At 38.0% G+C, this 25,412-nt stretch overlaps 1 protein-coding gene across 7 annotated transcripts in view; it reads left to right on the top strand.

Moving 5' to 3' along the window:
- The window catches only part of robo2 (roundabout, axon guidance receptor, homolog 2 (Drosophila)), a 275,708-nt gene that overhangs the window by 6,261 nt on the left and 244,035 nt on the right, over positions 1-25,412 (top strand). For all 7 annotated transcript variants that reach the window (XM_066699955.1, XM_066699952.1, XM_066699954.1 and 4 more), the window contains exon 2: positions 18,295-18,621. In XM_066699955.1, the coding sequence (XP_066556052.1) occupies positions 18,295-18,621 (327 nt within the window). The remainder of the gene's footprint in view (positions 1-18,294; positions 18,622-25,412) is intronic.

Here is a 25,412-nt window from a genome sequence, read left to right as displayed (position 1 = left end):
AAGCATTTTGTAATAGAAAGCTGCCTATTGGCCACTGTATGTGTCACTCAAGCAGCCCTCCCCTGTATAAAGACCCTCACGTACAGTGGAACAGCCTCTCTGTTGGAAGTCAAGAGACTCCCGCACGACCTGGCAGCCTTTGGGTAACATTCTCTTTTATATATAATGATAATAATGAAAATTACACAACCGACCAAACTAAAAAACATGTTGCTTAAACAATGGACCCAACCAAGACTGTTTTAAACTAACTTTATTCACTCAGAAAAGTTGAAACAATTGTACATACCATACAAAAAGTAAGGAAAGTTTATTTTTAAATATGGAACAAAAGAAAAAACAATTACTATATGAACTAGTCCATTTACCCCAGATCTATGTATCTGGATAGTTCCTGTAGCTGCCTGGCTGCCGTTTAACCGTATACAGTCTTGTGACAGTGATGGCAGTGTTGTCTTCTTCCTTGGACATGTTCGGACTGTCTGGCACTCCTGTAGCCCTTTCACTACATCAGATGACTGTCTTCTGAAAGGGAAACAGCTGCATGTCAACTGGGAAAATGTACAGTTTCATGTACATACATTGTGCTCATACACTAAAGTAAAGATCATATCATGCATTAATCAAAAGTATGGGACACTATTGTTGGTTTAGCTGTAAGTGAAGATAGTTAATAATGGTCGGCTTCAGATGTCTGTGTAGAAAAGTCATGCCTTCAAGATATAATACTGTTAGGGACCTTTTACCTTTTGGATTGAAGTGTGGTTTGGATCGTTTGGAGCTATATATGAAGCCTCTGATAGCAACGTACCCCCAACAGGGTGCGGATCGATCTAGAATGGGCCGGACTCGGTTAATTTGAAAGCGAACTCGGTAGGTTTTTCGACATTGTAACTGAAAACGAACGTCTCCAAACAGCAAACCACACTGTGAAAGTGACACACTCCAATGCAAAGGAACTGCTGCAGCCTTGTCGCTTTGTAGAAGACCTACTATCATACCTGCAGTGCTTGCAAAATGTTTTTCACTGAAATACACAATAATCATTCAGTATTTTCCATTTCTTCTGTGGTTATACAATAAAAGCACCAAGTGAAGGACAGGTAGAGTAAGACCGCAGCTTGTAAAATATTCTCTTTTTTTCTTCATGTTTTTTAATAGAACGTCCGCTTCTTTTAAACAGCAGCATACAGGATGAAATATGGGGCCTGATTTAAAGGCCCCCATTTCAAAATGACTTTGAACAAGAGGGGTTTGTTAAACAAAGAAAAGCAGAAACCACTGTGCACACCTGTGTGGCAGTCTTTGTTCAGTTCTCTCACATACTTAACTAACCATAGAAAACCATGAAGAGTGGACCCTCTTCACCTGCACAAAAACACCAAGGAGACGCGTCTTATTTGCATCTGGTACATTTCACTTGAAAACCTTGTAGTTCCTTAAAGGACAAGTAAAATGGGGTGTGAATTAAAAAACAAACCAAAAATAAAACATACCAGCCAATACATATTCTTATTTAAGGAACAGAAGAACAGTACCAATCTGGAGAAAATAAAAATAAAATAATTCCTGTCATCTATACTTGAACATTTGATTATTAACATCAATAATTACATTTTTTTAATGGAACCTTTATGTTATGGTAGTACAGTATGACCTGAAATGCAATCAGTAGCCTTCTTCATGAGAAAACAGAAAACCTTCTGGTGACTGGATTCCTCTAGATGGGGCAGAGAACAGAATCAAGGATCCACTGCATAGCTTTCCCAATGAAAATCCTGACATCAATGTATCTCTCTGAGTAGTGATCTTAAGGCACTGAGTCGTCTTCCATCTCAATAAATTGCTTCAAAGGATGGTACAAGATTTGCTGAAGTGATGGTCTTCAATGGCTTCAGCACCCTCATAGCGGCCTTTGCATTTAATATGTCCTTGTCTGTTAATGTATGCATGTCCCTTGCATGTTTTAGATGTTCTGAACTCATTAGTGTGGCAATGCCTGCTGGCCGCTGTTCATGGTGCCATTCCAACACGTCATATGTGCTGTTTCACCTTGTTGATACGTCTGTCACAAGTCTGTTGGATGGCAACATAAGTAAAGTGTGTTTCATGTGCAGAACAGCATTTAATACTGGAAGTACAGGGGAAAAAATATACAATCCTGCACACTCTCCCTATTAAACACTTGATGTGAGGACTTAGCTGACCTCAGTTAACTGCTGGTGTGTCCATATTTATGGTTTGTCTGCTACAACAATTTTCATTTTAGTACTTTTGTACAGATGAAGGATCACTGATGTTCTGAAATGAAAACATGGCAGTATTTCATACTTTTGCTGTAAAAGGCGGGGTCTATTATTTACACATATGTGGGGCAGTGCAATAATGTTTATTTCTAAAATGCACAGTTCTATGAAATACAATATTAAATCTACAGTTGCCAATGAGAATATCCCAATAGATTTCCACCCTTAGAAACATTAACTTTAGCCCTGCCTTAAAACACCCACATCAATTTTATACAATAAAATGTATGTGCAAAATAACATGCTGTATACTGTAACTTAAATATAAAACAATCTGTAAAATAAAATACAAGTGATAAGTTTACAATCTCAAACTGGGGACCAAGCCACACAGAGACTACAAATTACTATAAGGTTAAAAGCTGTCAGGGCTCTCGAATGCAGAGGTTGGGAGGGATGCCAGGATGACGAATGGACATCAAATTGCACACATTACCTGCTGAGATCCAGAAACAACAACACAAAACAACGCACACAGAGTGGTGCAGTTGAGCACTTGTAGAAGCAATCTGTTTCTTGTAGTGTCCTGAGAGACAAAATCCATAAAAACATGAATTAGAGTGTGAGAGAAAGAGATAAAAGGCAGAGGGGAAAGTAAAGCCCTATTTGTCAATTACTTTCAATTGATAGAGTTGTTATCATTATTATCTGCCTTTTTATGTCATTGGGCCCAGATTAGCATTTAGGGTTCTAACACATCAGGTGCTTTTGCTTTTTCGGTCCCGTCTGCTGGTTGGCTGTCTCTTGGCAACCTCCAGGCAGTGGGGTGCAATCGCCCACCTGATAAACACAGGCAGACAAAATAAGGCCCACAGGCTTTGATGTAATCTTCACAGCTCTCCTATTGCTCTTACGGTTTCTTCATGTATTTCCTTATTTATTTATTGCACCCGTCTTAGAAGGTATAAACATCATATCAAACCTGCCTCAACTGTTTGAATTGCAGTATGCAGACATGTCGAGCTGTGAAAGCTGTGAGAGAAGCAGGTGAAAGACACAGGTTTTAATTTATTTTCTTCAATTTTAAATGTCACCTGTGGCTTTCCGGAGGTGGAAAAGGTAGAATTACTGTACTGTGGACTGACAAATATGTTTTCGTTTGTTTACAGAACAAAGTCTAAATGTTAGTGTCATACATGGTTATGTTAAAATAAAAACAACTACAACAATATTACGACTACTACTACTACTTCTAACAATAATAATAATACATCAATCATTGTATATAAGTAGAAACAAACTCAAACTGATCACATACATACATCTTTATTCTAAGTTTTTATATGTTTTCTTTATTTGAGGAGACAAAACAACAACTTTTAAACTAACCAATTATTTAAACTGTAATAAACATAAATATATTGGTGTTTCTATAGTGACAAAAAAGAAAACAAGAAAAAGAAAATCCCCAATTGGGAAAACTGCTCATTTTGTAACACTTTCTCATCAGATGATGATCAGATGATGAAAACAAAGGTCTGAGGCATTTTACTCCCTTTTGGGATCTCAGAAAGAGGCGTCACTGAGTCTTCTTCACCCTCACGCACATTTCAGTAGGTCTGTACCAGGAAAGTATTAAAAAAAGCTTTAGAAAATGTTGCTTCAATGCCAGCATTTTAATTTAACTCTTTTGCACTATCTATCAAACACATCACACACTTTATCTTGGACTGCACATGAAATACATATATATTAATCTGTGTGTGTATGTATATACATTCCTGCTAATACAGGTGCTACAGAGAGAATAAGAGGGAAAGTGAACAAAAAAAACTGAAAGGAAAAACCCAATTGATGTTTGTTCATATGAACTGATTTTTTTTTTTAATTCTCTTTGCAGATTCGTTTTTTTTAATATGCTGCTACTGAATTCCACGACTACAACCCTACTGTCCTAAGCATTAATGTGATACTTCCTCAAGGACCTTCTAAACTATCAGCCACGTTTAGTCACAGTCGATAGGCAGATCGCTGGAGAACAGCTGCATGTGAGAATATATATATATATATATATATATATGTTTTTCCTCTTGAGAAATACAAATTTTGCCCTAATTACAGCTTACTAATATGATTATTAGAAAAGCATGAATCCACAATTTGGATAACATTTAATTTTAATACAATGGAACAATATACCCTTGCTGCTCCAAAGTCATAATATTTTCTTACCTATTTACTGTCACCTGCACTAATACACATAACCAAAAGACATAATTAATATGAATTTAGTTTGGGACATTTTTAATAATGCCATGCCTGGTTATCTTTAATATCTCACCCTGTAGACAGTATAATGTTAAAACAATGCATATTTCATATTATCCTCACTCGGCATGTATAGCATACCTTCCATAAATAAAATGTGAACTTTTGTAGTATTCAAAGTGAGTGAATGACTCAGTCAATCCTAAATACATATCTGATAAAAAAGCTTGCCCAGTATGTAAAAATCCCATTGCAAACAGTGCTATAATTTCTGTTTCTTCTGCTGATGCATTCGGTATCCAGATCCTCAAGGACGCTGTAACAGGAGATGGAAAACCACAGCTGAATTCAGGAGCTGCTAATACTGCATATCTTGCTTTTTGCTGGAATCCGCCTTTGTCGCAAAAGTGTTTGCGCTGTGAAGTGTGAGTCTCTGGAGAGTGGCTTGCCCTCTTTACAATTTCCAGTCACATTCATGTAAAAAGAGTGGGAAAAGCAATGCGGGGAAATTTACTAGAGACTGGAATAAGAGCTCCTCCCTGGGTACGCATGTGTATGAGTCTTCTGTTCTTGATCTCCAGGGGCAGGCAACTTGGAGGGCAGGGAAAGCTTTCCACTTAAAGGAACATTTGTCATGCCAGCGAGATTAAGATAGTAGTAATGTACAGCAAAGAAGGCATCCACAGTGAATAAAATTACCAGTGTCCCATTTGTCTTAATGGATCATCTTTTGCTGACATTTGTTTTTGCTGCCTGCCTTGCTTTAATTAACTTGCTTACTGGTCCTGCTGCCTTTTTTGTCTTGATTAATTAAGTTGCCTCATCAAGGAATATCTGAGGCCCACTGTCTCACTAAGTATCGTGCTCTGCAATAATTGAATACGTCCTAGTTTGAGTTATTTGCACACCTGCAAGTGTTTTTATTAAAACCAACACTACGTGATTAAACATCTCTAAATACTTGAATACACTGATGGAAGAACAATAGAGCTGGAAATTCAGATACAAATTTACGTTACTAAGTGATTACTACTACTCAAGTTAATGGAATATGGAATATTTAAAATGATGCTAAAAGCCTGCAAGTATGTTGCCCAGTGGACACCTCTAGTAATCAAGAATTGAGGAGACTAGTACTCTTTTGTTGGTCTCTGTTATGCTTTGGGAATCATGGTTGCACTTTACGTTTGCTTCACTTTTGCTGTTCAATCATATGTTATAGTAATCCTAGGGAATATTTAATAGAGGATGGTGATTATTGAATGTAATACACTATAAATGTATATCAGTTTATGTATTTTTTATTTTATTCCCATCATGCAATGTGCAGCATGCTCTTGAGAATCAGTTAATTGCATTCTTTTCACTTTCTGAATTTGTAGGGGCTGTTTTGTACAGCAGAAGCTGGCAAGCAAAGTGTGGGTTAAACACATTATCTGACAAGCCACACAGCCAGAGTGCCTTTGTCTAACACTGATGAGCCTGTGTTTGTTGCCTTTATTGAGATATTGCATTAGCTAAAGCAGTGGCAATACAAATACTGTGGAATTATTATTCTCCCAAGGTCAGTGTGGAGTTGTGTGCATTGTGCTTGCAAACCCTAATGGAAGCGCTATTTAAACTAATCATTCAATACAACAAAACACAGGAACGGAGACATCGGGCAGTGCTGAAATGACATTTGCACATTCATAGAAATGCCAGTTGTAAAGGCACGGTACGCTTTACCTAACTTCTGTTCATGAGTGCCAGACACTCTCACAGCACAGATTTTTGTGATATGTTTTTGCAGACTTACATAAGCATGGCAGGGTTTTCTTTTTTTCATATGTTGAGGAATTCTTCCTAAATTCTTCCTTCTATCTTCTTTTTAAATAGAAGAAACAGAATGGTTTTCTTACATGAATCAAACATCAAAGACAATTCGTTTTGGCAAGCACAAGTTTACACTATGAACTGTCCTTTGGCTTTTCTATATTTGCAATGACAAAACTCTGAACAGAAGTACACACCAAACTATCAGCTGTATGTGGAGCGGGATATCCTTGAAGGACGGTGTCCTCTTTATGAGTGCCCTCCCCATGCCATTACAGTCAAAAACAGAGAGTGCAAAATAATTCTCACTCCACATATTTCCAAAGTCAAAACAAATGTGTCAGTATATCATTAATTAGTCTTAGTTTTCTTGTTAGTATGACCAGGCTCAAGCTCTGAAGGTTGGAATGTCAGGCTTTAAACTGTTTCACTTATGCACTCCTCAGAGCAAGTAATGATGCTTTTAAATGTTGCAGCACATCCATTCAGGCAGCTTTCATGCTTAATGTTCCCCTCTGTAAGCCCCTTCCCTCTTATTTGTGCTTGCATGAGAGGGGGATAATGGTGGAGGAATGCTCGTGCCTCTTGGTAGCACTTTGTTCAGAAGTAGATGATGCAGTGTATGATGGGAAAAAGGTGGATGGAAACTATAGTTAGTCACTAAAGTGTTTATTTTTCCAAAGTGCCGGTCGCTCTGACACAGTGTGAGTATCGGCTCTGTTGCTAGGCTTGCACAGACCCTCGCTGTCACAGCCGATCCTCTGCATCTGACTGGAGAAATTCTTCATGCCTGAGAGGAGGGCGCATTGGAAATCAAATCATTTGATCTGCATCACACAGTTCAGTGTCCCCGATTGAGGTCTGGCAGAGGCTGTTTAAAGAGGGTAGAAGAACCAGCTCTCCTTATGCTAATCAGCTAGGAGAAGAAGAAGAAAAATAAATAATCCCTCATCCACCCAGATTGTCCCTTCCCAGCTGCCACTTCCTAAAAGTTTTGCTGTTATTATTATTATTTCAAGTCAGCACTATCAGCTCAAGCTTTGACAGGCTGTGTCCTGAAGGATGAGATAACATCACATCCTGGCAATATGAGCTGATAGCAAGAGGCTGAGAAAAAATGCTGGGAAGTCTTAGGTATGCGTATAAGATTGAAATTAAAATGTGATCTCAGATTCCCATAGATGTTTTTGTAACTATGTGAAAGAAAATAAATAAAAATATGGAAGAGTCACAGACTTAGGTTATGACAGCATTATATATGGGTAGTTTGGGGCAATATGCCAGTCACATTGTGAGGGAGAGCTTCCAGACAGAATTGATGCTGATGAAACTATTTTATTAATCTGACGTTTTACATGGTTGGTGTATCCACATCACAGGAATGAAGCAGCTGTGTTATAGTGCAATCGTGCCATATTTTCTAATGTATTAGTATTCTTTGGAAAGTATGGGAAAGAAAAAACTGCAGGCCCTGTTTTCCACAGCCGCTGAAAATAGAAACATAAAAAATAATTGTTTACTTTATTGAATAGTAGGTAATTAAATACAAATTCACTTTCAAGCAAACACACATGAATTGCGTGCAGCGTATTGTAATCATTTCTTAATTGCTCTGATCACAAACAAATCTTCTAATTGTCTTTGGGTTCTGGTTTACATTGGTGGATTTGAATCTGCGGCTGGAAGGAGCATTTCAAATATGCGTTGGTACCGAACATATATATTCAGGCATGTTTTTTACCTCAATTTAAACTTTTGAATTTAAACTTTAAAGCTGAGGGAAATATATCGTCAGGGTTTTTATACACCTAATCAAAGGCAGATCTAAGACTTGTGCATGCAAAAGCCGGGATTGTTTGAAGGAAACCTGATTTTTTTGTCTATATGTGTTCAGACTGTTCCTCATTAAAGATAAAATACTTATTTTTAAAAACAGATGATGAAATAGACATTGTGATTAGTGCTTTGTAAGTATGGTTACCCACCACTTGTTTAAGCTGTAACTAATGGCATTATCCACATATTTTCCTTCTTCTTCATCGTCTTTCTTCTTCTTTTTTTACCATCACAATAAGACAAATGTATCCTTGTCAGTGGCACAGAAGTGAAGACATTAATCCTGAGAGAGAAACTATTTTATCACTAGTTATGTGGTGACAGCTAGAAGTGGTGGCAACATCCCTTTAAATGAAAGCTCTGCAAGGGACTCTCCTGAACCAAGCACACACACACACACACACACACACACACACACACACACACACACACACACACACGCATACACAAACACAGATATGCACACAAACACACTAACTAGGACATGGGATTCAACTGGGCTTCTCAATGAAAATGCTAATTTCACATAATTAATCCCTTGTTCTTGTCTGTCAAAGTGAATATTAAGTAACTTCCTTCCAGTGTCACTGTGTGCTTGTAGTGCTTTTGTCTGAGCTGTTTTCTTGGGAATATATTTGCTCCATCTTGATGTTCTCCATGGCCTGACGAGGTTAGTCTAGAATAAGATTGCATTATGATCCTAGTCATCTATTTTTCTTTTTTGTGTTCATCTTTTGTCGGTGAAATTGTGGTATAATGTACATGTAAATATAGATATTAAATGTTGTCACAAGCTGTCAGTCTGCTTCCCCCCAACAGTCCATCTGAAGTGGTAATGTTAAAGCCTATAGTAGAGGGAGGACTACATTAATATGTCTAACTTAGCTATTAACAGCCAAATGTTTTCCTTACCACACCACTTTTATTTGGTCCAGATGTTTCATTAAGTAATGAAATTAGGTAATTACTGCCCAGTTCTATCAAGATTTTCCATTAAGATAGAAATGCATATCTATGTATGATCTCACACTGTATTTCATTCTTGATCTTAGTGTAATTTACTTCAATTAGGATTTACAATACGGTATTTAGTTCTGCTTAATGTATTAAGATGTTTTGTGAAATGTGTATTTGTGACAGCTGTAATTCACCATGGGTAAGGGCATCTGCAACGAAATAACCGTAATAATATCAATAATAATAATAATGTATTAAACTTATTTCTATCCAGTAATGCCAGTACTGATTGGTGTATTCACTGGTGTATTCACATTATTTCTCTAGAGAGATAAAGAATCATGAGAGACACCCTGCTAAAAACAGGATGTGGATGTCAATGGATAATCTTTCTTTTACTACTTGTGAAGAAGAGTGTCATAAGTTATATGAAGGAAGACACAACAATGGCCAAAACATCCCACTGCGAATGAAAACCTGTGTTTGGAGCTGGGAACACAGGCATAGAAACCTAAAATGTTCATCTTTGTTTGTAAGGGTCTTAATACAATGTATAGACCATATGAAACCATGCTTCTTATTTGTACTTGACAGTGTGAAATAGGCATTGCAATTTTATTATGCCTTTTTTCCATGAAGGCCAAAAGGAAGCAGTGCCAGAAATGTGTAATGTAAGACTTTGATTGTTAAAGTAACACTCCTATTGTTAAAACACATGAATTAATCAATACATAACACCGTGTCCCTGAGGAGCGCCATTCTCACTCATCTTGTTGGAGCTGCTGTAAAATTATCACCCAAGCCTTTTATTCATGTGCTTTAAATATGACAACAATGGGCTACAATGAAGCATTTGTGTCATGCATCACCATTGTAAAGTGGTCACTAATGTTTAGCAGGATGGTTTAGCCCGAGAACCTGTATCCCTATTGAATTATTACCCGTATGAAATACCTCCTTCCCTTTGATTTTAATGAAAATGGAAACCATTATTACAAATTGCAGTCAGTGATTCCATAGCTGAAAGTAATATATAACTTCAATTTGTCATCTCGCTTTAAGCTTGCAGTGCTTGCATACATACAGAATGCATGGTTTAGTGCAATGCATTTGTGTGTGTGTATAATATACACCGTTCAGCCATAACATTATGACCACCTGCCTAATATTGTGTAGCTCCCCCTTTTGACGCCAAAACAGCCCTGACCCATCGAGGCATGGACTCCACTAGACCTCTGAAGGTGTGCTGTGGTATCTGGCACTAAGACGTTAGCAGCAGATCCTTTAAGTCCTGTAAGTTGCGAGGTGGGGCCTCCATGGATTGGACTTGTTTGTCCAGCACATCCCACAGATGCTCGATTGGATTGAGAGCTGGTGAATTTGGAGGCCAAGTCAACACCTTGAACTCGTGATTCATCAGACCAGGCCACCTTCTTCCATTGCTCCATGGTCCAATTCTGATGCTCACGTGCCCATTGTAGGTGCTTTCGGCAGTGGACAGGGGTCAGCATGGGCACCCTGACTGGTCTGCGGCCACGGAGCCCCTTATGCAACAAACTGCGATGCACTGTGTGTTCTGACACCTTTCTATCAGCACCAGCATTAACTTTTTCAGCAATTTGAGCTACAGTAGCTCATCTGTTGGATCGGACCACACTGGCCAGCCTTCGCTCCCCACGTGCATCAATTAGCCTTGGCCACCCATGACCCTGTCGCCGGTTCACCGCTTTTCCTTCCTTGGACCACTTTTGATAGGTACTGACCACAGCAGACACCCCACAAGAGCTGCAGTTTTGGAGATGCTCTGACCCAGTCGTCTAGCCATCACAATTTGGCCCTCGTCAAAGTCGATCAGATCCTTCTAATGTAAAATTAACTTGTATTCTGCAGCCTAGAGTCTGTTGATGCTAGCATTATTAATTGTATGAGCATCAGGACACAAACAGCTGTTTTCTACAGATCAGATTTTTGTATACTACATTATTATTTGAAACCGATGGCCTTCTAGGTGTTCCATGTGTCTGTAACTTACAAAGGGCTAAAACCAGAAGACAGAAATGTTCAATTTGAGCAAATAATTTGAGTTAAAAAACTGAGAAGTGAAGGGAAAGCTGGCCATAGCAACTCAAATGCATTTAAAATTCAATCTGCATCTACTACCATTGTGTGATGTTTGTAGGTTTTTATTGTGTTTTTTCTGAATATGAAATCATATTCTTTTATTTCTGTATCAGAAGCCATGTGGATGATACAGTATTGTTTTCTTGCTCCTGTAGAAGTTTAAAGATGCAGATTTAGCAAGAGACAACCTATGAGTGGAAACCAGAAAAAATATATCATGTATTGAATTTAATTAACATAGTTTTGGAATTTGATGACTGAAAATGGAGTAGTGGATGTTAAAGTTTTAAAATAGCTTTTTCAGTCGCCCTGTTAGTAGTTATTATTATTATTATTATTATTATTATTATTATTATTATTATTATTATTATTATTATTATTATCTGAAATTAATCAGAAGAACATTCTATATTTATTTATGTGGAACACAGATGTGTATTTGAAGTTTAAAGTTTAGAAGATGCCTGAAGGTCATGCATTAGCTCAGGAAGCGTTTGATTGAAGCCTGTAGATCACAGATTACATTTGCTTGCATATTCATTTACAGGAGGATAGAAGTCATAACAGGATAAATCAATGGCTGGCTAAGGCACTCATGCACATGGAGGTAATAACAAAGCAAAACAATACTTACAGTCTGAAGGTAATCGAAAGACTGTTTACCGTAAAAAGGTCTGAATCGGAAACTGTAAATTGACTTTCTAGTCGCTGGCGGCTTGATATCTCGATGATATAATGCATTAGCCTTTCACTTTGTGATATCTGAGTTCAGCCCTGTCTCGGGTCACAAGCAGGTCTCAGTGGACATTAGTTAGAAGCACTATTTGTTATTCCGGATTGCCCTAGGTGGCATGGTGGTTAACAAATAGGACATCACGAAGACAGAACTATTCTCTCACCATGTATACTGTTCTGTCACAATTGCAGATAGTACTAGACACATTTTGTCCCACCCTGACACACCTGCTATATGGATGGATTGAGGTTTTCAAATCAGCTTGTCATGTGCGCAGACTCAGTGATACACACACACACACACACACACACACACACACACACACACATATATAAATATATTATTTTGGTTAACCTTGAACCTCGACCAAGTCTTATTTCGTGTCTCCATGGTACTCTACACTGCATCGTCTATGGGAGACAACTGTTTGTGTAATTTGTCTTCAGTCTTTTGTCTTCATAGGACAATACTAGTATGCAAGAAAACACCAAAAAAAGGCCTTCTTCAAAAATGAGTTTGTTTTTTAACGAGAAGGGCAACATGGCGAGTCACGTAGTGCCTGGGCCTTCTCTGAGCGCTGCTGTAGGGACATGATTAGCCTGATGGGGGAGGACAATTGCAGAGGCATCTGTTCTGTTAATTTTGAGAGAAAATTTACCAGATGGAGACTCAAGGTTTAAGTGATTAGAAGGCAGTAGATTGGAATACAAATTGGATTAAAAGAAATTAGATTGATATAAATCGAATTGAGTCACAACAGTTTGTGTTGTGCGTACCAAGGGGCAATGGATTATGGGAGAAGCAGATGCTCCAATGAGATAGGAATTAATGTGCCTTTGACACTCCATCTGGGGAGGCCAGAGCACCGAGCACATCCCTAATCTCACTCTCCATTTATCAATGCCATAATGTTAATTAGTACTTCATTCATTAACTTACTTACAGCAGAATACAAACTCACCCTTTTGCCCCCAGCATCACTTGGAAATGTGTTGTGGTGCCAAAAGCAGCCTTTTCACTTCCATATTGCTGTGGCATGGTCTCAGGGAGCTTAATGGACCTTCTTACTTCCCAGCCCTTTTTAGCATCTCATACTGAGGTCACAAGTGTCTCAGAGACCTGACTTGCGAGGGAGATCAGTACAGCGTCCAATCTATAGAGTACATTAGATTTATAACATGATTATTTCTACTCTAAGCCACCACTGGATGCTGAACAGCAGCACACAGCTCTAATCATTGTGAATCATCAGGAAATACCCACATCTAAAATAAGTGGCAATGAGAATGCAAACGTGAATGAGAATATTTGACTCACCTTGTCCTTTGGCATTGTGAGATCACCATGGTCCCACTGAGTTAAGTCATTGTGAAATTGGAAAGTTTTATGCTGACAGTTTTCTCTGTGTCCTTGAGTTCCTCATGGGACCAGCACTACCGTGGTCCAAAGGACATTAGCGTCCAGCACAGTCTACACAGCTCAATGTGATTCAGCTGGGAAGCAATATGAGATGGCAGATTTCTCAGCATAAGCAAAATAGATGAAATAATGATGAAGTGTGCATTCGAACAACAGTACAGTAACTGTTTCATCAAAGTCAAGTAACTGGGAAGTGGGGACTGATCAGTGGCTTTGCAGTACAAACCTGTGCATTTAGTGCAATTTGTTACCCACAGCCATTAGGGTTATATTATTGGAGATCCAGAGCCTATGCAACACAATGGGCTGAACACAGCCAGGGTTGGATGAAAATAGAGTTATCAGTTAGAGTTACCCTACTTTGTTCCTCTATCTGCACTCCCTGAACTATGCCTTTTGCCTTTTGGAGAATGCAGTGTGAAAATTTGTGGATGGACATTTCAGATCCCGGCAGGTAGACATACTGTAGCTGTAAGTCAAGCTGTTTAATAACTGCCCATTCCAGCCCTAGGAAGATATAGCAAGAAAAACAAAATGACAGTTCTTAAGGGTTCATTACAATTGGCATTGTAACAAATTAAAAACTAAAATGGCATATTAATGCATTTTAACACATAATTTTGTGCAGTGCTTTTCTATCAGATTAAGAAATGCAAATCTCGAGCTGTGGAAACCATAAACCTGCTAAAACCTCTGTATTTTTATTTAAAAAAAATATGAAAGAGACTTTTTATACCACACGATGAGAAATAATCATAACTGCTGTACTACGTACATAGGAATAAGCTTAAGGGCATCCCATGATTGTCTTTGGTGCCCCTTTAAAATGACACTCATTATGTACGACGAGGGTCAAGATAAGGTATATTGGTAATGAAAATGACCCTGTTTGAACTTCAGCCTTCGTACATCAGATAAGGATTCTAGACAAACAGCCGAGCTGGGTTAACATTGTCTCTGACAATCAGTATAGGAGTGAAAAATACATAATTTCACATAATCTGCGTTCATATGTGGTCTCATCTTTGTTAGTATATTTATTTACATGTATTTATTGTGTGTTTTATTGTATTACTTTGGGACCATTAATAGCTGTGGGACCAGCATATAATACACCCAAATCCTGTTTCTGACTTGCTGTGATCCTGTCAGACCCCTGATTTGAGCTCTTTCTTGCAGCCCCTGCTTTGGCCTAAGTGATGTAAATTCCTGGCTGCCCTGTGGTTCTTATTGGCTGTGTGAAAATGTGGCAACAAACACACTAAAGAGTTTTATTGGTCTCATTAGCATAATGCCTAGACTATCTGTGGGATGGCACATCCCTCTGTTAAAAGAAGCTCTTTTATTAAAAACGAGGATATTAGCATTTTAACACAAAATGTGATTAAGAATGTTAATAGATACAGAATCAGATGTCGGAAAAGCGTGACTCTGTTTAACGTCAGCCTTTGGTTTTAGCTGTGAAATGGGAACTAAGAGAAGCTTGTCAAAGAGAGCTAATTTTTGCTGGGTGGGGTTGTTGCTGATGTTGGTAGATTGAATTATGGATTAAAACAGGTAATTTAATGTTGGCATCTTAAAATGTTGGATGTTGTTATGTATTGTTATTGCTGCACTGGAATATAATATATATATACATATATATATATATATATATATATATATGTTTTGTTATAATTTTTTTTAACATTGAAACTAACATCATTTATAGGGATCTCCAATGTAAAAAGCTAATTCTGTGATATAGAAGAAATGCTAATCACTAAATGTCTTTGAAGTCTAATACCACACTGTCACAGGTGCATGTGTAACACTTTCTTTACATACTGGTCTCCATCAGCCTTTGATCAATATTTGTATCACAATTAATAGTGGCAGAATATTTTACTTTAACTTTAATGGGCAGCTTGCTTTGCGGCCTTTGATGTGGCCCACTAGGCAATGTGATGAGAAACATCTTGGAAGACAGAATGCTTTTTACAGACTGTCACAATATATTCCAAAATAGCCGTTCTTTAAACCAGCGTATGATGTAGTTTACTCAACAACCAGAGAGCACATTAAAAATAAGAAAATTGCCATCGAGTTGATGATTAAATCTAAAAGAGGAACAAATTACAAACTACCAGTTTTCAAGGAGTTCTGCTATAAAAAAAATCACCTTTCCTTTACCCCCCTCCCACCCACCCCAAATAAATAGCATGAAATTGAGAGGCTTTTGTGCACGGTTTCCTGGATAGTTTGGATTTAACAATCTGACTGTATTAGAATGCAAATACAACAATTTTTGGAAGGATTACTTTTTTTTTTTTTTAATTCAGTTTCAGAAGTAAAACCTGAGTGTTAATTTGAATTGTTTTTGAATAACTTCTACTTCATATTTAAAAATGATAAATAGACACTGTAGATGGACCGCACATTAGCTGCTGTACTTCTTTACATTTCTGTGTTAAGCATTAAAATCGGTACAGAGACCCTATAGTAATGAACGTTATATACTATAGTGTGTGTATGTATGTATGCATTATTATAATAATAATTATTATTATATAAAAACTAGTACATTTACCTTTAGGATAGGAACACATTTTGCTTCCTAATTGTTTGTTTTACCCTTAGGATGCCTTCTGCACATACAAACTCTGTGAAATAGAGTATATGAGCATCAGTTATCAACTTTGTCTGTGTGGGTTGGGAATAGCCCTCCACCCAAAACAAATCTGTCTAAGTGCTATAAACACAAGTCTATTGTCTTCACAGTTTATTGAGAGCAGACTTAAAAGAGATTACAGTTTTAAGCATAAAAGTATGAGATTTTAGTAATTTTTTCATCCCCTTCCTGAGCAATAAGGGGTATCCCTATAGCTTGATATTCTGTGATTTGGCAGACATGCAGAGATCGATAGTCGCAAAGTCTGTAAAAAAAAAAAAAAAAGCTTCTTTGAGTTTTCCTTTTAAGTGAAAATTAAATGTTATATTTTAAGTCATTTAAATTATTGACTATAACGGCATTCAAATTACAGCTGACAATAACATGAGTAATGGTTACAGACTACAGTTACTTATTATGTAGTTGTCTTACAATGCCAGGACTTTTTACCTCCCAGCACTGAATATAACTTCACTGATGATGACACAGCAATGTTCAAACACTTGCAGTACTGGCTCATGCATTGCCCATCTTTCCCTGTATGCTCTCCAAGTCCAGGATTGAAAACTTGTACAGATTGAAAATTCCTCTTACAATGGGTTCCTCTTGCCTTCCCCTTTTTTCAGTCTCTTCCACTTTCTGCTCAAGCAATCCTCCGGACTCAGAGAGAGAACTCATATGCCTCTGCTATTTTGCATTCTGCAGAGTTTATGCAGCAACATTCAACCTTGACCTCCCATTAACTCTCATTTAGCACCATTCATAGGCAATCTTTTGGATTTTCAATATAGCAAAGTGTAATTTCAGCAGATTAATTACTGAGTCAACAGAATATATTTGAAAATGTAGATTCAGACTTTGCATTATCTTGGCAAGCATTTTCTATTACATTTTTTTGCTATTTAATTGTTTTCTGGAATGTTAAATGTAGTACAAATGTATTCAGTACATGAAGCTTATGGTTGAGGCTTATGTTACAAACAATAGTAGACTTGCAATGTTATTTTCATCTGGTCTTATGTTTTCAGAACAACTGAGATAATATAGCTCCGGTTTGCAGTAATGAGTTTCCAGTAATACCGTAAGTCCAGGGGAACTGTTTAGGAAATTGCATGGCTTGTTTAGAGCTACATAATTGGTTCGTCTATGGAGAGCTACTCTTATTCAAATGGGATATTGGAAAAAAGAAAAAACAACTCTCTGTGTTAGTCAGCTGACCAGATACGGTTGACTCTCATTTGACACAAGCTTGTAAATGGGTTTGGATTATATTTTCAACACCTTTTATGTATATACAGTGAGGGAAAAAAGTATTTGATCCCCTGCTTATTTTGTTGAGTTGATGCCAAAGAGCTCGATTTTGGTCTCATCTGACCACAACACTTTCACCCAGTTCTCCTCTGAATCATTCAGATGTTGGCAAACTTCAGACTGGCCTGTACATGTGCTTTCTTGAGCAGGGGGACCTTGCGGGCGCTGCAGGATTTCAGTCCTTCACAGCGTAGTGTGTTACCAATTGTTTTCTTGGTGACTATGGTCCCAGTTGCCTTGAGATCATTAACAAGATCCTCCCGTGTAGTTCTGGGATGATTCCTCACCGTTCTCATGATCATTGAAACTCCACGAGGTGAGATCTTGCATGGAGCCCCAGACCGAGGGAGACTGACAGTTATTTTGTGTTTCTTCCATTTGCGAATAATCGCACCAACTGTTGTCACCTTCTCACCAAGCTGCTTGGCGATGGTCTTGTAGCCCATTCCAGCCTTGTGTAGGTCTACAATCTTGTCCCTGACATCCTTGGACAGCTCTTTGCTCTTGGCCATGGTGGAGAGTTTGGAATCTGATTGATTGATTGCTTCTGTGGAAAGGTGTCTTTCATACAGGTAACAAACTGAGATTAGGAGCACTCCCTTTAAGAGAGTGCTCCTAATCTCAGCTTGTTACCTGTATAAAAGACACCTGGGAGCCAGAAATCTTGCTGATTGATAGGGGATCAAATACTTATTTCCCTCATTAACATGCAAATCAATTTATAACTTTTTTGAAATGCATTTTTCTGGATTTTTTTGTTGTTATTCTGTCTCTCACTGTTAAAATACACCCACCATTAAAATTATAGACTGATAATTTCTTTGTCAGTGGGCAAACGTACAAAATCAGCAGGGGATCAAATACTTTTTTCCCTCACTGTAGCTAAATCAAAGATTATTAACAGTTGTTCCTCTCTCCTCTGCCTTGTGTCCCAGGATCCCGTCTTCGCCAGGAGGACTCCCCGCCCCGGATCGTGGAGCACCCGTCTGACCTGATCGTGTCCAAGGGGGAGCCGGCCACCCTCAACTGCAAGGCGGAGGGCCGGCCCAGCCCCACGGTGGAGTGGTACAAGGACGGGGAACGGGTGGAGACGGACAAGGATGACCCACGCTCTCACCGCATGCTGCTGCCCAGCGGCTCGCTCTTCTTCCTGCGCATCGTGCACGGCCGCCGCAGCAAGCCAGATGAGGGCAGCTACGTGTGCGTCGCCCGCAACTACCTTGGGGAGGCCGTCAGCCACAACGCGTCCCTGGAGGTGGCCTGTGAGTACCTCTCTCACTTCGAACCTGCACTGTGCTCCTCTTGATTAATTCCAATTCTTCGCTGTCACTTTAAAATAAAGTGGTGTGATTCCTCATCAATACTGCATGAACATCATCTGAGTTCTGATGTTGAGCACATGAACCCTAAACCTGACCCTAACCCTGTTATACAAGTGATTAACATTAGAACTCAGAACTCACATATTCATGTGTTAATCCTGTGGTATTCATATATTAATTCATGAGGAATCGCACCACCTTATTTTAAAGTGTGACCAATTGTTCTTTTAAAAAACAGATAGAAACTGAGATACGTTTCAGTGATTTTGACACCTGACAAAGACAGATGCTTTAACATTTGTAAGTTGTCAGATTCTTTGAAGCTTAGAAGACTGAATCTTATGGAAATGGTGGACAAACTACACATTTACTGCATTGCAGTGTGTTTAGCAGTTAGCAGTTAGCAGTTAGCTTGACATTGAGTAGGCTTTGCAAGTCATCTTGCGGCAGTATGTGATGGCAGTGCACCATTATAATACCAGTGTACCATGCCCAACACAGCGCTAAATGTGTAGTAGTATTGTTGGTTTGTTTTAAAGAGCGCTGCTTATTTTTCATGGCCTTACTTTTCACAATGGCTTTCCAAGAACTGACCTTTAGAGAAATGCTTCAGCAACAAACCTGGCATTGTGATTGCTTCTCCTTTGCGCTTAGATGGCTCCAGTAAAGCTGGACTTTGGCAGCTAGTTGTTTTTTTTACAGGCGCAGCTGGTGGTGGGTCATGCATGAGCTGAGGTTAGATAACAGAAAATTGCAGAAATAATAAAAGTTAGGTGCCATAGAGAAGGGACAGCAGGCGCAATCCTAGACGTGAAATCCGAGAGCACAGAGCATAGCCAGGTTTTTTTTTTTGCAATTGTGTGCACCTAACTTCAGATTATTCTACTGTTTTCTTCTCTTTGAAGTGGAGTTGATTGAGTTTTTAGCCATTGAAAACAAAACCGGGTCTGCTCTTGTGTTCACAAGCCATGACTGGACATAGGTCAGTTGTACAAGTGTGACGATACAGTCAACACTTTCTCTTGCAGAACATGAAGGATCATACGGAGTCTATGGACAAACCTCCCCAGACCAGTTTATTTCCAGACGTGTGCCTTAACCATATTCTCATCTCGCAGTTGTATTAACTATTTTAATTAATGAGCCCGGCTCTGGAGGAATTTAAGTTATGAAATGTCTGTTAAAAGGGTCTATTGTTTAATGAAATAAGCAATTAGTTTGCTTCATATCTTAGTACTAGTGGGTTCTTTCATTATACTTCTGTAATAATAAGTTCTGTGTTAGTCTTAAATTGTATATTTATTTCGTAATGTTTTTAAATCTCTTGGGTTCCATTTTATAGCTTCCTTTGTCCATCTTTGATCTGTTCTTGCAGTGAATCCAGCCCATTTGAACATTTTCACTCTTTCAGTTATGTCAATTTCTGTGTGTGTTCTTGGATCCATTCATGTCTTCTTCCATCTCTTCTTGTTATTCCAAGCATACATCTTTTCATGCTTTGTATTATTTGTGCCAAGGTTTCAAGGCCATAGCTCAAATACTTTTCTCTTCAGGCAAATGGGTAGATTTCCTGTCAACAGAAGGTTATATATATATAATCTCACATGCAACCAAGAAATGTGGACTTAAAATGAACCTAAGTTTTAAATGTACACAAAATAAAGCATTTCGATATACAACTTTAAATATGCATATGTATATCATTGTATTTTGTATCTTAAATCTTAATAGATTTGTCAGAATGCTTCAAATGGGGCACTTGAGCATAATTTTAATACTTGTCAAATTGTCACCTTTGGTGATTATTGTTTTAAAAGTATGGCGAATATTCACAGTATTATGTTCCAATAATCCTTACTTTACTTAGGGGACCTGCTATTTTGCCCTTGAGAAATATGTGTTTTGTAGAAAAAAAAACTAAAAAAAACTGTTTTATTATTATTATTAGACTTAAAAACAATAGGCATTTATTACTAGAGGTTTTGGTGGTGCTTGTTTTATTTTCATTAGAAAGACAGAGTGGACATTCTGTTTCCTGTAGGTTTCCTAATTGATCACACAAACCTGAGTTTATTTCTTGAGTAAGTAAACTGTAATTGTCTTTTACAATGGAGCTAAGACATTTCTAAACTAATTATATAAAACCCCCAAAATAAATAAATAGATGGATAAAAACTTTACAGGCCTATTTATTGAAAAAAGTGACTCATACTAAAGTATCAGATACTGGAACATTTGTCAGTGTGTATATCACATTTTCTCATTAAGCATTTCAAACATTGTTTTAAATGTATTTTGTATACTTCACAAAATGTATGTGTGAGATGTATCTATCTATAGGGCAATAGGGTTTATCAGGAGATATTCATCATTATATATTTAAAAGTATTCCATCGGGTGCACATGGGAATAGATCCTTCATGTTGCTTAAGTAAGCTCCTTTTATGAAGTGTATAATCAATATATACTGCTTTTTTTGAATTGGTATGAAAATAGAACATCTCTCCTTTAGGAAAATAATACAAAAAATACATTAAAAAAAAAAAAAAAGATCTTCCAAAACCAAAAAAGACAACAAAAAGAAAAACTTTCCAGGGGGAGTATCTGAGTGTGTGCAATGAGGTGAGAGTTTTGGGTCTGAGAGCTGGGCGCTGCTTAAAAGAAACACAGGGGAGTGAGGGGGGGGGTCCAAGCATCGCCCGTCCTGCCTCTGATCTTGTCTAAGTCTGTAGCTGTCCCTTGAGGTCCAGCTGCAGCCCCCAGGTGTTAAATATGTGACAGCAGCTTGATCTATCGATCAGAGTAAGAGGGGTTTCAGGCCTAAATGAAAATTCATGAAAAATTGATGAAGTCTCCAGATTATTCTTTCCCTTTTTTTTTTGCCCCTTTTCCTCGCTGCTGGATGCCCGTGCAGTAGAGGGAGATTAAATGAGGTGTTGAATGCTTTAGTGCCTAGGAGGTTATGGTTCAGGGGTCAAATGTCATGGAGAGAGAGAGAGAGAGAGAGAGAGAGAGAGAGAGAGAGAGAGAGAGAGAAAGAGAGCAAGAAACAAATCAGCCTCTCAGGTTCTTTTTCCACTTTATAAACTTCTAATGTGCAGTGCAGTTGGCATTTAATTTCAAGAAATGAAGAGCTAGTCTTAAATATCGCAATGAGAAAAACCTGAATATCATAACAGGGCTCTCTAGTGGAGCTTGTGTTTACTATTTTTTTTTTTCAAACCCCCCACCCCACCCCCCAAACAGACTCTTGGCCTCTTGCACAAATGAGTGAGCAGAATCCTTTGGATAATTGAATTGCAGCTTTGAAACAGATTGAATTCTGTGTCTGCAGGGCGGTTTAGACCTACTTGTCTCTGGACTCCTAGCTGGGCTAGAGTCATCCGGAAAATAAGTAAGAAAAAAAAATAGAGAGGTCTTGCATTATTTATAGGTGACAGATTGCTGGAGTGGTTGGCTTTATTTCGCTCTCCAAATAATAATAATAATAATAATAATAATAATAATAATAATAATAATAATAGAATAAAACACTTCTGTTTACTTTATGTTCATTCAAAAACATGAATATCATTCAAATGAATATAAAAAATGCTAAAAGTAAATGTGTTAAAGTAATATATTTATATTAAAACATAAAAACATCAGTATATCCTTATTTAAATTATATTTTATATGGAGTTATTGTGGTTATTATGAATGCACTATTTCATTGAGTTGTTGGGGGATGTTTTAGGTGTTTTGGGGGGAAAACGTATAATATTCTGCTGTATCAAAAGGAATGTTATTTTTCTTTTTTTTTCATTAAACATATTACACAAATATAGTGTGTTGTTAAACTTGTTTGCAAATTAAGATAATGTTTTGTAAGATAATTATAGTTAAAGCTATTAAAGAAACAGACAGCATGGGATTATTAAGGGAACTCATATGTATTGAACTGGGTCTTCTGTAAACCTTAAAATGCAAATGTATAGACATTTAAGGAGATTTTCCGATACATGGTACTTGTTAATCATGGTAATTGTTAATACATGGTAATAAAGTAGGACTCAAATCTTAAAATGGTTAGTATCATTTTGGCTCTCAAACACGTCAGTCATTTATATGAAATACGTATCAGAATAATAGATTGGTTTTGCTGTTTCTGGCACTGTTTTCTTGCAGCAGTGTGTATAGTGTGGTCTTGTGATAGGAGGAGAGCCTATTCAAGAAATGGACCTTGACAGTTTTAAGAAAGTCAAGCTGTGGTTTTTCTCAATGGCTCTCCCTCCCTACAATAGAGGGGGAAATAAATGGATCTTTTTACACTTGTAGCTCAGCAGCATGAACGCACATTTCAGAAGAGCTAAAAACTGTGGCAGGCCTTCTCCGAGAAACTGAGATCAAAGGCAGCGTGACACAGCGCTGAACCATCCCAGAGGGCACGGCTTTGCAGCGATGAACTGTCACAATCCTCCAGTGAGGAGCACACGCTTATCTGAACGCAGTTTACATTGCATATCCAACGCACAGTATCATACGAGGCCATCACTCTGACACACAAAGAGTCAGAAGGGATAGGATTTCCTCAAAGTGGGCATTGGAGGGAAAAGAAAAGGGATGAGAAAAATCATGGATGGGTTTACAGTGAAACAGTAAGAGGAAAACATGTTTCAAAACTATTCATGTGTGAACCGAACCTTTTCCCCTTGGTGTCTAGTTATTCATGTCAGTTACAAGGGAAGTTTCACCCAGACTTCAAAGTTTTCCAATCTTATATTAGCTTCCATTGCTTTTTTTGTTTGGTTTTGTGTGTTTATAACGTGATCTTTGGAATACACAAGCAAGGAAATCAGTCACATCTGAAATACAACGAGGGCGTTAACCGGAGGTTGAGATTGGAGTAATATTTGCATTGCACAAATGCACTTAATGATATTTTAGATTTGCTCCGAATTTTTTAATCAAAATATTTTCCTCTTGGCAGAATTTTGAAATGCAGCGATTAGGGGATGCTTGTTGTTCTTTTGTGGTAGTTCGGTGAAAACAAACAGAAACATCAAATTGGAGTTTATAGCAGTGTTATTGGCATATGCAGGCAATTATATATATACAAAGAACAGACACGTTTAGTATTTCCGCAAGAAATCAGTTAGTTAATGCATAAAAGCCATGTCCTACAGAAAATTAAACACCAACCAGAAACACATGGTAGAAAGAAATATTAGAGAGATATGAAGAAAGAACGTGAATGTTTCATCAAAGTGTTCAGACACACTGTTTTGTTGTGGTGTTGTAGTCACCGAGACACAGTGGCAGGTTTCTGCACCTTTGAGGAGGTTCCAGGACATTCTGCTTTGGAAAACCGATTAAACTCCCATCAGTGTGTGCAGGAATGCTGGCGGACTAGTGGGAATGTTATCATGTGATAACAGAGGTGCGCGTCTCATGCTAGCGCTGAACGTCTCCTGATAAAACCCTGATTGAATATGTCAGCAATATATCTTTCTTGTGTACAAGTCACCTAACTCAATAGAAAACACTTATCTTCAACTAATAACACGTAGCCCGATGTCCAGCAGTACGCTTAGCAGATTATGCCATATCTTTAAAGCCTATCATATAGAAACTTATCGCCCAAAAGTTGGCTGGCGGTCAATCACATTTGTGACTTTATTTTACATAGCTGTTTCTTTGCATCTGTGTTCAGCAAAAATCTAATTCCACAGTCAGATTAATGCTTAAAAAATTATACATGTCTCACAGGCTGTGACACACTGAAGCTGCTATTTTGTTTTATCGTCTTGCCATGGAGTCAAATTCTTTCATGAATTCCAGATACATTAACAACATCTTTCTTTAACCGGTTGATGCTGTCCAGGTTTTCAGATGGTACATCCACATGCAGTTTCAGATTCAGAACATATTTGATATGATTGCTGGATGGGTTATGTTTCCTCTCTCCTACTGTGCCTTTGTTGTGAAATCAGATCTTAACCATTCACTTAATACACATTTCCTGTGACATTCATAGAAATAAATAGAAATGCATTATTTAAATCTGGTAACATATTGGACTTTTTTTAGTGCTTTGTGAGGATGGAGAGAGTCCAGGTTCAAAAATAATATTAATTTGTCTTCTAAACTTGTATTGCCCCATATCAAATAGTAACACATATTTTTGTATTGTTTTGTATGCGAGAACAGATTGAAGACCAAAATATGGTTGGTAACAGTGTATTGTACGGGGTGCATACCTAGTCTTGGCTGCAGTTTTAGAAGGGACACTGTTTCTGCTACCTTTTGAAAGCCAGCCATATGAAAACTGTGCCATTCCTCCTGCAGAGTACAATCTGGTTTGGTCTCTTCTTGATTTGCCATTCAAATTAATTTCAGAGGTGTTCTGTAAGACTGGGGTCGGGACTCTGAACAGATCGTAAAATGCTCATTTCCTCTGTCAGTTTCAGCTTTGTGACATGGTGTGTTATTTGTGTTGGCAAATATACAAGCCCTCAATATAAACAATTAGCAGTAAACTGCAGTACAAAAATATAACCATATGTACTTGGAGTCCAAACCATTAGATACACACCCACACAGCCACACTGCCCTTCCCCACTGAACCACCAGGCAATCTCCTTTGGACAAATATATTCTCCAGGCTGATGCCACAATCTCAATTTACCATTGTGAGCCGACAGGGCAGTGGATCTCCACATAAGGTTTCCTTTGTTCCCGTGGTTTCGGGA

The sequence above is a fragment of the Amia ocellicauda genome, chromosome 3, assembly GCF_036373705.1.
Source record: "Amia ocellicauda isolate fAmiCal2 chromosome 3, fAmiCal2.hap1, whole genome shotgun sequence".
Lineage (NCBI taxonomy): Eukaryota > Metazoa > Chordata > Actinopteri > Amiiformes > Amiidae > Amia > Amia ocellicauda.
This window is presented reverse-complemented; position numbering and strand designations above follow the sequence as displayed.